The following is an 18,549-nucleotide window of genomic DNA, read 5'->3' on the forward strand; positions in this document are numbered from 1 at the left end:
CTTCCCTCCCTCCCTCCCTCCCTCCTTCCTTCCTTTCTCTCTCCCCATTACTCCTTCCCTCCCTCCCTCCCTCCCTCCCTGCCTCCTTCCCTCCCCCCTCACCTTCCCAACTTTCCCTTTCTCCCTAAATTATCGAACCCCTGTCAATCATTATAACTTTAGAACCTTGAGATCTTCTAGGATGGAACTTTGGTTGAAACCTTATTTACATGTCTGTGGGACTTTGATTTATACAATAGAATCTCCCTTGAGTCCATCTCTTATCAGGCTAGTTTCTGGCAGCTGTGAGTAACTCAGCCAGGTGATCCTGGGTAGTTGTGGGTCTAGGAGTTACCCCCAGGGCAGGGACCTCCACAGGCAGTGAGCAGTGCGCTGGGAGGGGCCAGAGCCAGAGCTCTCTAGTGAGTCTAAGTACAGTCAGGGCTTCTGCTGGGCAGGGCCAGCTGTTAATCCTGCCAGGCGGTCACCTGGGGCGGGGTGGGGGTGGGGGGTGACAAGGGACTTATAGGTGGCGTCTGCCGGTGAGAAACACCTAGCGCAGGTTAAAGAGTGGCAGCGAGAGGGAGTTCCCACCGGTTGGGTTCCTAAAGCCATGAAGACTCAAGAAAAATAACAAGGAGTGGCCTTTTGGAGTCTTTTGACTTGCCTGGAGCTCCACCCTCGGCCAGAGGAAAAGCCCCCGGGACCCAGGCGGGAGCATCAGAGGAGCGCGAGACAAGCGCTTGTGCGCGGTCCACCTCTGCGCAGCTAGTGCGGGGCGGCGACCTGTCCCTTGAGTTGGCTGGCCATGGCGGCTGCGGGACCTACACGCTCCAGGAGCCTAGCCCTTGGCCTGGGGCACCTGCTGACCATCGCGGTGAGCTCCCGGGACCATCCCGGGGACGGGGAGAGGGATATCCGGACGGGGGCGGCTGGCCCAGGTGGAGTCACCGGGCGTTGCGGCGGGCGTCTTTAACTGCAGTTGTTAGCGGTGGGGGAGGAAGGCAGGAAGCAGTACGACCCGGGCGCCAAGGTCCCGCGGGGTAGGGAGTGTGGCTGGGCTCTGTAATAGGCGCACGCGGTTGGAGACGGGGGCGGATCGCGAACGCCTCGCCAAAATCCTGGCCTCGGGGTTCCCTGGGCAGAGCGGGGTGCGCCAGGGCTGTGCCGGGTCCTGGAGCATAGTCACCAGAGACCTGGCTGCAGGCCTCCCTGAGTTGGGGCAGCTGCCTGGCAGAGGACACACACAAAAAAACCTGTGTAGTGTCCTTGGGGTCATAAAAAGGACTTGTTGCTTTTCAGGGTTCCATGCTGGGTGTGTGGGATTCGCGAGGTAAGTGAGAGTTGGAAGGAAGGAGAGTCTGGACTTAATTCCAAAGTTAGGAGATGGGTGGGCACGAGGTGACCAACCACTGATCCCCCTAAGTCTCTGAGAAGTCTGTCCCAGCCCTGGGATCTTGTCCTGGGAGGAATTTTTCATCTCAACCTCTGCTCAGATTCATTTTCACTTTAAGTAAAACAACCAGGACCTAAAGCCCTCTCAGAAAGCTGAGACAAAAAACAAAACAAAACAAAACAACAACAACAAAAAAATTAGCTTTATTTGGGACTAGATGGTCTCCCTAGGGAGCCAGAACCCTCAAGAATTCAGCCTAGAGTGGGGAGTGAGTTAGGCCTTTGGGAGAGAAAAGGCATGCTCACTTAGTCTTAGTGGTATAATGTTGCCCTGCGCGAACCCTCACACCTAGATCCTTTTAAAAGAAATGTACGCTATGGGTGAATAAGTAGAGTCCTCATTTCCTTGATCTCAGCTTCAGAGTCCAGAAATGGCGGAAGAGGGTAGGGATAGAGGTGGGGGTTCTGGCTACTCCCCTTATTTTGCTTTCAAGCAGGAAAGTGTAGTGAGTCCCCTTGGGTTGTTCTAAACTCCAGCGCGCGTGTGAACAAAGCTTTGCCAGCCTTAGATGGCTTGAGAAAACATAAGGAGTAAGTAAGTGTGAGTTCTGCTGAAGAAGAAGAAGAAGAAGAACTTTTTCGGGGTGCGGCTCCCTCCACATCCCCTTCTCATACACTCTGGTAATCCCTTGACATTCCACAAGTCAGCTTCTCTCCACTTCCTAGTACTGCCCCGCCCTGTACTGTCTTAAGCGCTGGAGCTTTCTTCCTGAACGCCAATGGTGCTTTGTTCTCTGCAGCCTTCTAAGATCTCTCTTGACAAGTTCAAGTGATGCCTTCTGTTCTTCATGTGATTCTACCCTGTGACTCAGTCTTTATTCTGGAAATGAACACCTTAGAAAAAAACGTTCTGACCATCAGAATCTGACTGCTTACCTAATCTCTTTACCCCACCCCCTTTTTTCTGTATACGATTTAAAGGCATCGCATGACGTCTTCCCCTTTGACAGAGTTTTAAGTGTACAGTAACAGAAAATTAACTACACGTATGCTCCTGTGCACCAGCTATCTGGACAAGTGTGTCTTACACAACAGAAACTATACCTTTTAGGTGGTGCACGCCCCTCTTCCTATGCACCATGCCATGGCCACTGCCTTCTGTCATTACTTCAGTCTGCTTGGCCACTCTTTTTCCTCACTTGTAAATGCTAATTTCCTGTGGAGCCTTGGTCTAAGTCTCTTGAATGTGTATCTTCCCTCTATGCTTTAAAATAGCACATTATCTTAAATTAGCATTGCTATTTCAGACATCACGTTTAAAAAACAAGCCTTTATAACTGTATTCTGGCATACCATTTATTATGCTCCCAAATAATGTTTTTCTTTTGGCATCAGAGATTTCAATATATAGAACTTCTATATGCCTCGATCCTCATGGAAAAGCCTAGAAGCTTCTTTCGCCTTTTAATCCTTATTGTTTCAATAGGTTCATCTTCAAAGATTTTGTATGGTATCTATGATTTCTGTTTCTTGCTCTTGCCCTGGCTAATAACGTCACAGTGCATAAACTTGGCCCTATGCCGTTCACATATGAGAAGGCACATTTATGGGTGGAAGTGCCAGAATTAAAGATGATGAATACAAAACCAGTGACTGAGACTTTGGAGATGTTGCTCTCTGCAAACAGGTGGCAGACGGCTTAGACAGAAAGCTGTTTTATGTTTGATGTCATGTTACACCAGTGGGGGTCAAAGGACCCTTTCACAGGGGTTGCCTAAGAAAACCACAGATATTTACATTATGATTCAAAGCAGTAGCAAATTGCAGTTATAAAGTAGCAGCTAAAATAATTTTGTGGTTGGGGGTCATCACCACGTGATCATCTGGATTAAAGAGTGGCCGCATGAGGAAGGTTGAGAACTAGGGTGTTAAATCTTTGAAGATCACATCAGTATAAGAATCGCTGAGATTGACTGTGAGGCTGCTTGAGCTAGGCAGAAGTTTTGCAAAAGATAAAGTTGAGCCTATGCTTCATGCAAAACACCAACTCCTTGTAGGCGACCCAGTAAAGTGCAGGATGACGGACTCCACGTGGGCTGTAGGAGTGTGATGAACCTCTGTAAGTGTTCAGTTAAGGAAGCCTGTCTATGACCTGGATTCCAACCTTTTCAGGTTGAGAAAAGCAATGATATAAAAACAGAATTCCCGTGGTGAAAACACAAAAACAAAACCAAGCCAAACCAAACAACAGTATACGGTATGTTAAAAAAACAGATGTATATATGGGCCAGTGTAATACACTAAAAAGTTTTTTTTTTATAAGTTGTGAAGAGAAGTTCTAGTGTGAACAAGGACAATACAAATTCTAGGAATAAAAAAAAACTATTTAAAATATAAAATTAAAAGTGAACTAAAAGTCGACATTGAAATGCCGTTTCACACATAACAGGGCCTAACAACACGCTGTCTAGGTAAGAGCATGATGAATGGAAGACTCTCACAAATTGATAGTGATAAAAGTTGTGTATGACCTTCGTGGCTGTAAATAGATCAGGTGCAAGCAGGCATGGCATTTGTCTTTGCAAATCAAGTAACTAATACTTTTCTGTCCACATATGGATACATAGGCTTGTTTTATTTTGCAGAACTTCACATATAATAACATCTACATATAGATGTTATCTTGTTTTTCTTTTTCACAATTTTTTCTATGACATTTTGAACCAGCTCATTTAGCTCCAGGAAATAATCTGTTGAGGTTTGAGGGCTTTTTTTGTTGTTGTTGTTGTTGTTGTTGTTGTTGTTGCTTAGTAGGGCTCATAAAGTTGTAACTTAATTTAGGATTAATATATGTATGTTGCCAGTTTTTCTTAACTCAGGGTAGACTCACGTTTCTTTCTGTGTAAATCTGCCTATCTGTTTTGATGTACCTAGTTTCTTCTGAAGTGGGCAAATCTTCTGTGGGGAAGTGATGGAAGGAGGAGAGAGAGAGAGGCGTTTGGTACCCACAGCCCCGAAGCAGATGGTCTGGTGCTGGCACACAGCCTTCTAAGCGTCTTCCTAGCTTTACTCCCTGGCATTTCCACACATTTCATTGTTTTAGAAAACAACTTCTTTCAAACTCTGTGGCTGATTTTATTTATGGACACGAAGAGCAGTGATGACTGTATTGTAGCAGTTGCTTCTCTGCTTTTGGTTGCTTTGCTTGAGTTTTTATAAGTAAAGACAAAGCAAACCCAAATAGAGAAAACCATCCCTCTTTGCAAGCCCTAGCAAAGCCTAGCCCAGGGTTTCTTTGGTGTGACACGAAGAACCTATGGTGACCTTGGAAAACCTGTCATGTTTCCAGGTTTAGTGATGATATCATCTACTTCTCTTGTTTCTGTGAATAAATACCTGACAAGAAGCAATTGAAAAGAGAAATTTTTTTTTGGTTATAGTTTGGGGCTACAGTCACCCTTGGTGGGAAAGTCACAGCAGGAGGAAGGCGAGACCTCTGGTTCCATTGTCCCCACAGTCAGCAAGTGGAGAGCTTGGGGGCTGGCACCCAGCTTGTTTTCTTTTTCTGACTCAGTCCTGAACCCCTGTCCATGGGATAATGTTACTCACATTCAGTGTGGGTTTTCTCTCTCCATTTAAACCTTTTGGAAATATCCTCATAGACAGACAAAGAGGAATGTTTTCACAAAGTCCACTGAAGAGTAACCATCACAGTGAGGTTGCTTCTGATGCTTATTATGTACAAGAGACTTCTGACTCAAACCACGGATTTGAATGTGGATCAGAAAGCCATGCAAAAACCAGATTAGCTCTGGCTCCCCCTCATGTTAAAGGTGTAATGGAGAGTAGCTTTCTATACACTGTAGGTGTGCCCCATCTTTTCATTTCACCCCATGTCTATTGAGACCAAGAAACCATAGCCAATCTTGGCATGTGAGAAATTATTTCTGGATTCTTCTTTCCTGTTGTCTGTTTCAGTTTTATCTGCAGACCCCACCCTTCATGTCTTTGCTGTTTTTGTTAGTTCACTGATGCCGTAGGATGTTTCAAGGTCACCATATTCATCACTGCTAGTTAGTTTTCTCATGGAATTCTCTAGGTGTCGTCACATGCCTTCATGGAAACGAAAGGCTTTCCTCCCTCGATTTGTCTTCCCAGTGTTCAGATTTACCATACTCCAATATAAACCTGCCTAGGCAATTTATTTATTTGAGACGAACCTTTCCGTTCTGCACCAGCCAGCTCTTTCTGTTACTCTGAGACGTACTGAAGGAAGGAGAAACTGTTTAAGGATAGAGGATGTATTCTGGGTCTCAATTTTAAAGGTTTTTGTTCATGGTTAGCTGACACTACTGCAAGGCAGCAACATCATGGGTGGTGGTGGAGGAAAGGCAGACATTAAAAAAAAAAATAATAAAGGAGTAAGAGGAAGGAGGCAGGGCAGAATCCATCATTCACAGACCCCCTCCAGTGACCTCCTTATGTGGAACAGGCTCCTCTGTGACTTTCCACTACCTCCTAACAAAGCCATCAAATGAAGCATTCATTTAGAGGCCTTGATAGGTCAAACCCGTACCACACAGTTTCCGCCCCGTGGCTGGATGTAGCACCCAGAAAGCACTGGGTCCCCACCTTATTAGGAAACCAAAGCAGCTCCTTACAGCGTGTCAGAGAGAGTGCACATGGGTCGTTGACACTATTCACAAACTGCTGCACACTTACTCTTCAGAATTACTTATTTTTTTTTCCTCCTTGTACTATACACATCCACCACTATAACAGTGATTCTCATTGTCCCCAATGCTGAGACCTTTCATACAGTTTCTTGGGTTGTGGTGACTCCCAACCATAAAATTATTTGCACTGCTAATTCGTAACTGTAGTTTTGCCACTGGGATGAATTGTAATGCAAATAGCTGTGTTTTCAGGTGGTTGTGGGCAACCCCAGTGAAAGGGTTCTTTGAACCCCCAAGGGGGTCACAACTCACAGGTTGAGGACTGCTGCACTCTAGGTTTCTGTCACCTGTCATTCTGTGTGTTTGCAGTTTAAACCCTGCCTTCTCTATCATGACTGACTCATGGCCACTCCTCAGCTGATGTCATCTATGGTGAGGCAGGCTCTCCCTTCTCTTCCTGCTACGGCGTTTCCACACCTTATTGAACTTACAGCTGTGTCTTATCCTGGGATTGAACTTTTCTGGAGCTCATGCTTGCACCTAGGTGCCGACTGTATAGCAGACACTCAGTGAAATTTGTTGAATACATGAATGAGCTGATGTCAGGGGACACTGTTTCCAAAAGTGATTGTCTTACTTGGGCCATTCACCTGTGTAAGCTCCGTGTCCCTACCTCGGAACAGTGCTACCCATTGCAGTTGCTGTCCTGGCTTGCGTTCCTAGGAGTCTGTAGCCTTGCTGTCATGTAGCCAGATGACTGACTGCTGGGGAAACACCAGATAAGGCCACTGTACACGCCGCGTGTCTCACTGTTGCTTTCCTGTACACTCTGAACAAAACTTGCGTCTCTTACCGTGGCCTTTTACATCCTAAGTAATGTGGTCCAGTCTGTCCTTTAAGTACGGATCTCATTTGCTGTCATCTTCCTCGGCACCTTTCCTCCTGTCACCCTTATCTGTCTTGCTGGCCGCCTGAGTTGGATGTGACATTTGTACACTTGTCTGTTTCCCTTGGTGCATTGCGTGCAATCCACCGAGGGCAAGTCCTTGCTTTGCTCACTGTGGGAACCTATGACTGAGCTTAGCACCTCCTTCTCCCTGAGTGTTGGTTGAATGAGTAAGTGTCGGCTGAGCGGATGAGTAGGTAGGTGTACTTTGTCAGCCACCCTGAGCCGTAGTTCTCAAAACATCTGGCTGTGCTGCTGTACTCTGGGCTGTAAAGCCTAGGAAAGTGCCCTTCTTTTACTTTCAATATAATAGTCTTTTTTTTTTTTTTTTTTTTTTTTTTTGGCTTCGAATCTATTTTAGTTTTGCAAAGAAAAAGTAATCTCTTCCTTATTCTGGATCCCTCCTATATAGTTTAAATTGGAAGATTACAGGTGCTTTAAAATAGATTGGAGATAAGAAAATTCATCCATACCTAGCAGATTTTTATTTATGGCAAAGGACTTCATGCTTAGCAACATAGGGACTGCTGGTTTCCTTGATTTTGGCCAAGGCCTTTGGTGAACTGACGACAATGGAGCACACGTCTTTCAGAAACATCCACGTGAAAAGATCACAATAAAATTAAATTTGGGTTTTCAAATGCATAATCGGTTGGAATTGGCTCACCGTAGGGCACCAACCACCTAAAACATTTAAGTCAAGTGTTTTTTAAAATGGCCTTAACTGTCAGTGAGGAGAAGGAAGGTGTGTAGTCAGAGTCGAATTCCATGTTGTGTGGACTCTTATATAGATGGTGCCCACTGCTCCCAGGGCAGCCCCAGTGGCCCCAGCAAAGGACCGGAGGCTTTCCTTAGCAGGCCCTTGCTTTTGCTCTGTAGCTCCTGAACGTTTATGGAAACAGTGTGATGGTTTGGTGGATTTATTTACTTCTCTTTCCCGGGTGTGTTTTGTAGTGCCTCACACTATTTATTTCTCTCTCTCATGTGTGTTTGGTGGTGTCTCACACATGGTGCTGCTGCTTTTCACTTGGGCCTCCCAGTCAGTGAAGTTACTAGTAAATTAATTTTACAGAATAAAATAAAAACAGCCCAAGAAAGAATGTGGTTCTTTGAGTATAAAGTGCCTTGCAAAGAAAGGAACAATTGGAGGGGGGATGGTAATTAATCTTTTTTCCATCTTCTTCAAGTACTTCAGATGTATTACTCTAGTACATATTTCTTATTTTATTATGTTAATTTAATTTAAATAAATTTTGTATAACTATGCATATCCTTGAGTATTTATTAACATTTTTTTGTGATTTAATTAAATGGACATTACTGTGTAATTGAGACAGGCAACCCTTATGTTCATTAGGAAGATCTTGTGAGCACATGACCTTTGTTTGTTCTAGATCCTTGCACTTGCCTGTGATGCCTGTAAAGAAATGACCTTTCGGGTCCCCTCTGAACTACCTGCTGAGAAGTTTATTGGCAGAGGTAAAGAGCTAAATCCTAACGTGGTGTGGTGTCCTCTGTTAGGGTTTCATGACAGTCTCATGATTAATAGCATAAAGTGAATAGTGCAGTCATTTTTAGCACATTATGCCAACAAAATGTTATTCTTTATTGAAAAACATGATTACCCAAAGAAGATAAAAAGGTAACAGTTTTTGATATTGATATCCCATAGATGATAGTGTATATGCTAAATATGCTTCTAAGCATTTCAGAAATAATATTGAAATTCTTTCTTGAGTTTGAAGGTGCTGTTCTTGTATTTTCATCATTAAATATTTGGATATCTTACTTGCATTTTATTTCTGTGTGTGTGTGTGTGTGTGTGTGTGTGTGTGTGTGTGTGTGTGTGTGTGCGCGCCCACACACACATAGGCAAGGCAAAAGGCTTATCCTCTAACATCTCTCTAGCCTGTCAGTTCTTCATATGATTTAGTTGTAGAAGGAAAAAAAATCAAATATGAACATGATATGTTAACTATTTTACATTCAGTGTTAACTTCAGTAGTATTTCAATTTAATATCTGTTGACTTTAATTCAAGTAGTATGTTGCCTCTAATAGCTAATTTTACTTAAGAAAGAAAACCCATTTTTCAGTGTTGTGTCATGTGTTCAGATACTGGAGTTTACATGCCTTTGTTTCAGACAAATATGTCTTTAACCAGATGTAAAAGAAAGTATTAGAAGCAATACGTGCGTTTAGGGAGAACCTTAACCATATAGTGTCATATAGGATTAAAAACACTAACTATTCCAGCATGAGTGTGACTTATGTGTCTTGGCCTCCTTACACGTGTGTACTGCGTATACGTTTGAACTCTATGCTGCTGACGTGACTGCTGTGCGTTTTCTTCAGTGAACCTGAAGGACTGCCTTAAATCGGCAAATCTAATTCATCCGAGTGACCCTGATTTCCAAGTCTTCGAGGATGGTTCTGTGTACACAACCAAGGCTGTTGTTTTGTCCTCGAGGCAAAGAAACTTTATTATATGGCTTTTCAACACTGAGACCCAAGAAGAGAGGGAGCTCTCTGTCCATTTAGAGAGCCCAGTAGAGGTAAGTGAGATGGTGTGAGTGACGGGTGATGGTGTTGTTTCTTTAGGGTTTACTAACACCAACAGGGAAGATGTGGAATCAGAGGAGACTTGGGATGGTCTGGTTGGAAGGAGAGTGAAAGCTGTGGGTCAACCGAATCTAGTGACATAACGTTGGTTGTGTAACACATGCCATCACAAGTTGTCATCCCTCTCACATGGAATAAGCTACACATGTGAACTTGAGGCAGGATTTTGGGAATGGATTTTTTCCAAAACAAGTCTGGAAACGCTACCTCTTGATTGAATTATTTTTTTTGTCCTCACACATATTAATATTATAAGGGTCTCTTGTGCTTGTCTTCTTGGAGAAAAGAATTCACCCAAAAGACTAGATAGTTTAAGCAGATGTTTATTTAGGCAAGCCAGTCAAGCAAACAAACACTCGAAAGAAAGATTGGGTCTTACTGCTCTAAGGCATTCATCAGCCCAATGATTTCCAGTGTTGTGGATCTTAAAAAAGTTTTATGGATATTCATAAGGTAAGTAACGTATTCTAGGGAAAAGGTGATCCTTTCTTGGTGTCAAGACTACATTTTACTTTTAGGGCTTTTCTTTCCATGGTCCCCTAGAAAAGCCCACAAAAGGTTGTGTGTGTGTGTGTGTGTGTGTGTGTGTGTGTGTGTGTGTGTGTGTGTTAGGGTGAGGAGGTGCAAAGCCACAGTGCAAGTGAGGAAATGATGATTTCAGGCCTTGAGGGATGCAGACCATTTGTTAGGGCACCCGTGTGGGAGAATGCCCTGGTGTCACCATTTCTAATGTAGTGGAACAGTCTAAGTGCAGCTGCAAGGTGTAAGCACCTCACAGGGGTTCAGGGTGTCAGGACACAGCGGCAGCTTTCCTCCTTTAACTCATCCTGAACTCCTTGCCTACCTTGTGTCATTAGCATGGCTTATAGTCGTAGAAGACAGATAACAAAGAAGAAGGTTGGGACCACATGTGTGCCTGTTGGTTGTGACACCAAAGGTCAAAATAACCTCTCCTCAGTCTTGGGCCACTCTTCTCTGAAGCATCCTGAGTGCTGTCACCATATTTCTCTCTTCGTTCTGACAGATGTCTGTCCCCTGGCTCTGGCTTGTTGCTGGTGAGTGGAATATGCTTATGCTATGTATCAGAGAGGAGCCTTTTAAGCCGTTCCCACTGCATCCCCCTCCTCCCGTGTTCTTGCATGGCAACATGGCAGCAGAAGCTTGCTTTTCAGTGTTGCATCAACTCTTCTGGGCCGTGTCTCTTCCATATTTCCACCAAGCTATTTTTCAGGAGGATGGTGGGCATGAAAATAACAAGTCTTATTCTTTGTCACTGTTCTTATTTCTGCGGCATTGACATTTAGTTTGGCTTTGAATTACTCCCATGGGATTACATGTTCCTAGCCAAGCGCCATGAGAGGAGACAAATGTATTATCCATTTGGATGTCTGTGGGTGAAGTAGTCATTGGTGTTAACAGTTAAGGTTTCCCTTCCTTGTCTCCTGAATCAAGGTATTGAATGAAGAAAGACCACGCATAGAGACTGTTCTCCGCCGGGCCAAGAGAAGATGGGCACCCATTCCCTGTTCCATGATGGAGAATTCCTTGGGTCCCTTCCCACTTTTCCTTCAACAGGTATATTTACTTTGGCTGCTGAGGTCTGTTGTTTCCAGCCTTAAAAATAATTAATAGCGATTTAGAAATCATTGTGTGAGGGCTGGAAATGTCTCTCTCAGTGATAGAAAGCCTGTCTGCCGTGCTCAAAAGCTTGGATGAATCCTTACTAAAGCTATGTAAAGTAGTGACATGTGAACATACGAATGGAAGGGTTAAGGCTTCTGTGGGTAAATATGAGTAAATATTTCTCATTTGTTGTGTGCACATATCACAGCTTTAGTCATGCAGAGCGAATCTATGAGAAGTGTGAAACTCACCTGGTATTCTAAAGCGCTCTAGGCCTTATCAGTTCAGATGCTGTGTAGTTTCATCAAGAGCTGGTTTCGAGGGTATCGTGTATTCTGACCAAGTTCATCCACACCACTCACTTCATTCTTACTCTCCATCCTTACTCCTTTCCCCTTCTGCTTACATGGCATATAGAGATGTTTATATATATATATATATATATATATATATATATATATATATATATATATATATACACTCTAGATTAGTAAAGGAGAGAAAATGTGATGTTTGCTTTTCAGAGTCTGGCTTGGCCTTACCCCCTAGTTTAGCCATCTCTGCTTTCCCAGTGCTGGGATTACAGACATATGCCACCAGATCTGGTGAATATCAAATTTTTAAAATACTTGGCCAAATGCAATAAAAATCTTAGGACTTAAGTAGAGTGGCAACAGAGAATCGTTCAATCTCATATTGGTCTATTTTCTAATACAGAGGAGTCCCAAGTGTTTGGTTCATGTATATAATTTTTAGTCATCACAGTAGTGACTTGTTGCTATAAGTCTTGGCAAGTATCTTGTTTTAGAAAAATTTCAGTCGTAACTCCTTATTCTGTTGCTGCATTTTTCTGATACTGAACACAGAGGACAGTTGTTTATTGTCATGGGCAGTGTGATTGCATAAAAAAAGCAGTGCAAGTGCTGCTGAAATAAACATATGTGTCATGCATATACTATTTCCTTTCTAGATCCAATCTGATGCAGCTCAAAACTACACCATATACTATTCCATCAGAGGGCCAGGAGTTGATCGGGAGCCTCTAAACTTATTTTATGTTGAAAGAGATACTGGAAACCTTTTCTGCACTGGTGGTGTAGACCGTGAGCAGTATGAGTCCTTTGAGGTAAGGTCTAAAGATCGTGTTTTCTTTTTAATTTATCGTCATTTACTTTATGTATCATGTAGTTGTCTTCATTTCAGTTGCTGCTGCTGTCACCAAACACTGTGACCAAATGAAAGCTGGGCTGGAAAGGGTTTAATCTAGCATCTGCTTCCACACCACTGGTCATCACTGAAGGGAGTCAGGACAGGAACTCAAACATGGCGGGCACTGATGGATGCAGAAGCCAGGGAGGGGTGCTGCTTACCAGCTTGCTCATCATGGCTTGCTTAACCTGCTTATTTTAAATGGAACCCAGGACCACCAGTCCTAGGATTGTTCCATCCACAATGGGCTGGGCCCTCCCCCATCAATAACTAATTAAGAAAACAGGCTTACCTATAGCCCAGTCTTATGGAACAGTTTTCTCAACTGGGATTTTCTCATTTCAGAGGACTCTAGTGTCTATCAAGTTGATATAAAGTTAGCCAGCATAGCAGTTATTAGCCTCAGCCACTGTGTCTTTCCCTTTTAATTTACCTACGTTTCCCCCCTGAGCTTTTCACTGTTGCTTTGGCTACATTCGATGGCAATTGATGACAATCGATGACAGAATTCAGTTAAAATGAACAAATGAAATGGAATCAATAAAATCCAATTCTATTAGGTTATTCCTGCTTTTATGACTTTTTTCTTTTAATTGTCCAAAGGAGAAAACCATTTGGCAGCACCTTTGTGGGTCAGAGGGTTTAGCTCAATGGAGAGAGTGTGCTTGACCTGTGCAAGGCCCTGAATTCCACCCCCAGCACCGCAAAACCAAAACATAGAGTTATTGTCACTTTTTAAAAATGATTTTACTCTATTCACAGCTGACTGCGTTTGCAACAACTCCAGATGGGTATACACCAGAGTACCCGCTGCCACTCCTTATTAAAATAGAGGACGAGAATGATAATTACCCACTTTTTACACAGTCAATATACAGTTTCACAGTTTTGGAAAATAGTCCAGTTGGTAAGTAGCTAACTGGCGATACAGGGCTGCTTGAGTGGGCTTTGCTTCATAAACGGAGCCACAGGAAAACAGCCTGCTGTGGTGGCAAGAACATGGCTACCATATGGAATTTTCTTCTTTCACTGGCTTCCTAGTTGGACAAACTAGTTTTGTCTTAGTTTCCTATCCAGTAAATGGGTTATCTGTGGACTAGAATAGCAAAAAAACCTACATGTCTCTGGATGCCTCAAAAAATAAGTTACTTTATGTTTCTATGAGCGGTAAGTGAAATGCTTTTAGGAGAAGAATCTAGAAGTGAAGTCACCCAGCACACGGAGACCTATCTACTGAACTCCAGTCATGACTAACTGGGGGGCCGTATTCTGGGCGTGATCAAGTGTCACCGAGAACAGTTCAGGAGTTTTCCCAGTCTCCGCATCCTCAGGCTCAAATTGGTTGGGTGTCAGAATGCAATTTTGAGAACTTACCCTAGGAAGACCTGCCTGAACCAATTCATTTTTAGAGAATGGTTAACTTAAGCCCAGGCCTGCAAATGGACAAAGAACAATTAGAAAACCTCAATGTAGAGTTCATAGAGGGATAATGTCATCACTGACAGAAGTCTACATGAAAATGCGGTAAAAACAGGTGTGGCCATCAATTCCCAAGATAGTAGAACATAAGTGTATCTAAAAGGAAGTGTTACTCTACGTAGATTGCTATTAACTTATGAAACTATGATTCTGATCTGTGAGAAAGTGCTTCAGAAGGCTTCTGAAGTAGCTGAAAGGAGCAAAATAAGGGTCAGAAAGCAGGATTAAATTTTGAATCAAAGGTTTTGTGGATGAGTTGGTGTCCCCCCTCCCTCCACTGGAAGTCCTGCCAAGTGAGGAGGGGCCACTTGAGTCTCCATGCTCCCTGCTGCTAGGAGTCTTGGCTAGAGTCACCCCCCCCCCCATATCCTCCCAGGTGCATATCCTGTTGCAGGCCTCCAGCTTGTCTCAGAGATGCCCTCCATCGGTCTCCCTTCCCAGCCCTCTTGCCTCCCCCCCACACTCTCCCTAGACCTGGTACCTACCATTCCCCTCGCCACACCATCTCCCACTCAGGTCTCTCTTTTCATCCACTTCTGATGTCTATTCTATTTCACTTCTGAGTGAGGTTCAAGCATCCCCTCTTGGGCCCTCCTTGTTACTTAGCTTCTTTGGGTGAAGAGTCTTGAAGAAGAGTTGAAGGAAGAGTAGAGGCATCCAGAAGGGACAAGGAGGCCACAAGAAGACAAACACAGTCAACTAACCTGGACCCATGGGGGCTCACAGAGACTGAACCACCAACTAAAGGGCATGCATGGACTGGACCTAGGCCCCCTACATATATGTAGTTGATGGGCAGTTTGGTCTTCATGTGGGTCCCCTAGCAAGTGGAACAGGCACTGTCTCTGACATGGACTCTTGTCGCCTGCTTGTGGATCACTTTTCCGAAACTGGGCTGCCTTGCTTGGCCTCAGTGGAAAAGGATGCACTCAGTCCTGATGGGAATTGTGGGGCGTGGGAGGGAGGATGGGACCAAGAGGAGAGGAGGGAGGGAGCTGAGATTGTGATGTTAAAACAAAACAGAAAACTCCCCCCAAAAAACAATACAACAACAACAACATGGGATGGAGCACATGAGGGTTTGGTAGTTGAACAGGAGCTTTTCCTCCACAGGTTCTTCCGTCGGGGAGGTCTGTGCAACAGACAAAGATGAGCCTGGAACAATGCATACTAAGCTGAGGTATTCTATCCTGGAGCAGTTGCCTTCTCCGCCCACGTTATTTACTATGCATCCCACTACTGGTGTCATCACTACCACGTCGTCTCAGCTGGACAGAGAGGTAACAAATGTCACCAGAAAAAGCCGGATTGGAGCATGGTTCTTAAGGGCACACGGTCTCAGCTGGACAGAGTGGTGACAAGTGTTAGGGGATAAATCTGACTTTTTAAACAGCCAAGATACATTATCTCTAATCTGAGAACTCTCCAGGCAGAAAAGCTCCAAAAAGAACTATTTTTTGAACACTGATTTGATGTCACAGATAGAAAATTCCACATCCAACCTCATGGGCAGGTTTCAGCCAAAACACAGGCATGCTAAAAAATATGGTATAAAATCACTTTTGAGCTTTGTATATTGGACCTAAGGGGAACACACAATAATTTGTGCCTTTATATGGGCCTGAGACCAAGATATCCCATGAAGTGGATTCAAATATTCTGTGAGGGGCGCTTATACCTGTTACCACTGAGCGTCATCTGTGTGTGCGGTTCTGCAAAGTAAGGTTAGCGCCCAGCTTGCAAACTTTATTGTTTCTGCTATGCAAATGAAAGTCATTAAGTAACCTCTTGGCATGTTAATTTAGAACACCTAGACTATTCTCTCCTGAACCTTGTCTTTTATCATGCCAAATTTTTCAGAGAAGTTTATTTGCCATATTAACCAAGGAAGTGTCCAATAAAAAAGAGTGAACCTTCTGGAGACAGGCAGGATGCGTTATCCACTGAGAGAGAATGCCTTTAGGTGGCTCTGCAGCAGTCTTCTTTATGTTCTTCCCTTTACGTTGGTAAAATATCTTTACATGGCTCCCATTTCCGCTAACTGCTCAAATCCTTAGCTGCATGGACATCTGAGGGGCACCTTAGATGCAGTGTATGTAACATTTAAGTTGTCAGCAAGCTCTCTTTCCCGTAGTTTTTGGTAAAATGACTTTAATAAGTTCCCCTGTTGATGATTTCTCTAGTATCAACCTGCAGCCATGTTGTCGAAACTGTGTCTGACTCGCCTCACCTTCTAGACCCCCAAAACTTCCCAAAGCACGTTGGTGTTCCCTCTGAGAATATTTTACATGCAGACTGTACATATTACTGTGACGACCCTGGTGACCATTTCCTTACTTCCTCGTCCAACTAGGACATTCCCCAGCCGTGCTAGTCACATGACGTCTTATAGCAGTTTGCTGGGCGTGCTTCTCATCTCTGATCTTTAATGTTGTAGTAGGGCACGGTTATTGGGTCTTATTGGGCACGCACGACCACAGCGTTTCTCTTCCTTTTGGAAGTTGGTAACGCTAACTGGTTATCTATTCTTTGAGTTGATAGTGCTTCCCATTTGAGAATCGACTCACTTTTCATATATTGATTACACGTTACTAGAGCGAGGCACTCTTTCTAGATGTAAATGCTGTGAAACATAATAATGTCCCCCTAAATTATTAGTGAAAGAAGAGTGACAGAGTAGAAGACAAGGATCCACTTATAACGGGGTGGCTGCTTTTTTGCTAATAGTTATGTTTTCATTGCTTTCAGTTAATTGACAAATACCAGTTGAAAATAAAGGTACAGGATATGGATGGCCAGTATTTTGGTTTGCAGACCACAGCAACCTGTGTCATTACCCTCGGAGATGTGAATGACAACTTGCCGACCTTCACTCGCACTGCAGTAAGTGTGTGCTGTTTATTAGAGAGAGAAGTGTCACCCGGTGTCAGCTTTAAAGGATGGGCATCTCTTTCTGGGCCCTATGGCTCAGCGTGAAGTGCTCACAGTGGCCTGAAGGTAGCTTGGGGTCAGAGTTTTAACGCTGAGAACTTGGCACGTTGAAAACTGTAAGAATGAGGCTTAACTAATGAAGTTCTGTTCTTTTTATTTCTCTTAGTATGTGACATCAGTGGAAGAAAATACGGTTAATGAGGAGATCCTGCGTCTTACTGTTCAGGATAGAGATTTAGTTAACTCTCCTAATTGGAGAGCTAATTACACCATTTTAAAGGGCAACGAAAACGGAAATTTTAAAATTGTAACAGATCCTAAAACCAATGAAGGCATTCTGTGTGTGGTTAAGGTAAGAACTAATTATTAAATTAGATATTTGTAATTTATAATACAGAACAGCAGGCAAATATTTAATGGGAAGAAAGACATTCTGGTAAATAGAGGCATAAAATATATAATTTAGGTAATTATAAATACTATTCCGTTCATACATATTAAATGGAATGAGCATGTTCACCTTGAGTAACTGCGTTAGTTTGTTCTCATTGCTGTGATAAAACACCATGAGCAAAAACAACTTGGGGAAAAAACTCTTTTTTTTTTTTTTTTTTTGCTTATATTCTCTTATCACAGTCCGTAGGAAGTCAGGGTAGGAATTCAAGGCAGGAATGGAAGCAAAGATCATGGGGGCACACATATATTTTAACAGTTTAAAAATGGGCATAAACTGGGCATAGTGGCGCATGCCTTTAATTCCAGCACTCAAGGAGGCAAAGACATGCAGATTGCTGTGAGTTCAAGGCCAGTCTGGCCTACAGAGTGAGTCGAGGACAGCCAAGGCTACACGATGAAACCCTGTCTCAGAAAAACAAATAAACAACACACACACACACACACACACACACACACACACACACACACAATACATACACACACACACACACACAAAACAAAACTACAAACAAAAACAACACCCACCAAACAAACAAAAAATAAAAACTGACATAGCTTTAACATCAATGGACACTTCCACTCTTTCACAGACTATTCTTTCTGTTTCTGAGTCGATGAGTTTTTACATATTTACGTAGTTTCTTAAATGAATCATACCTGGTCAGACCCACAGGGAGACTGTCAGTAGGGTTATTTGTCTGTATCTTATGCATCACACAGTGTTAGTTAGCATCCAGGGTCCCAACATGCGACTCAAGCAGTCAAAGATGTCCCCATTTCCAACACCTCTTTCTAACACTATTTTGCATATAACAAGAGCCAGGCCTGGTACATGAAGTAATCCAAGATGCTTCAACCTTAAATGCTTATATGACACCATAGGTTCATTTCTGTGACATCATTAAATAGAACATAATTCTATCTAGAGCAATGGTTCTCATCCTGTGGGCTGTGGCATCTTTGGGAGGGCCAAGGACCCTTTCTCAGGGAGTTGCATATCATATATTTATATTATGATTCATATCAGTAGCAAAATTACAGTTATGAAGTAGGAATGAAGTAATTTTATGGTTGAGGGTCCTCACAACACAAGGAACTGTATTAAAAGGTCGCAGTGTTAGGAAGGTTCAGAACTGGTGGTCCAGAGAATTTTTCTTTCGTACACATTCCCAAGGACTGTGGATCAAATACAGTAAGTCCATTTTCCTCACGATGATGCAAATCAGCTGCAGTT

At 43.3% G+C, this 18,549-nt stretch overlaps 1 protein-coding gene across 2 annotated transcripts in view; it reads left to right on the forward strand.

The window, feature by feature from the left end:
* The first annotated feature begins 401 nt into the window (after nt 1–401).
* The window catches only part of DSC2 (desmocollin 2), a 31,435-nt gene continuing 13,287 nt past the window's right edge, over nt 402–18,549 (forward strand). The window contains exons 1-9 of one of the 2 annotated variants that reach the window (XM_084778365.1): nt 402–856; nt 8,391–8,475; nt 9,351–9,550; nt 11,070–11,192; nt 12,211–12,366; nt 13,212–13,356; nt 15,042–15,208; nt 16,677–16,811; nt 17,026–17,211. In XM_084778365.1, coding sequence (XP_084634491.1) covers nt 788–856; nt 8,391–8,475; nt 9,351–9,550; nt 11,070–11,192; nt 12,211–12,366; nt 13,212–13,356; nt 15,042–15,208; nt 16,677–16,811; nt 17,026–17,211 — 1,266 coding nt within the window. In that variant the 5' untranslated portion in view covers nt 402–787. The remainder of the gene's footprint in view (nt 857–8,390; nt 8,476–9,350; nt 9,551–11,069; nt 11,193–12,210; nt 12,367–13,211; nt 13,357–15,041; nt 15,209–16,676; nt 16,812–17,025; nt 17,212–18,549) is intronic. The other variant, XM_084778364.1, reaches the window with a different exon arrangement.

The sequence above is a fragment of the Acomys minous genome (assembly GCF_964271855.1).
Source record: "Acomys minous genome assembly, chromosome: 4".
Taxonomy (NCBI): Eukaryota; Metazoa; Chordata; class Mammalia; order Rodentia; family Muridae; genus Acomys; species Acomys minous.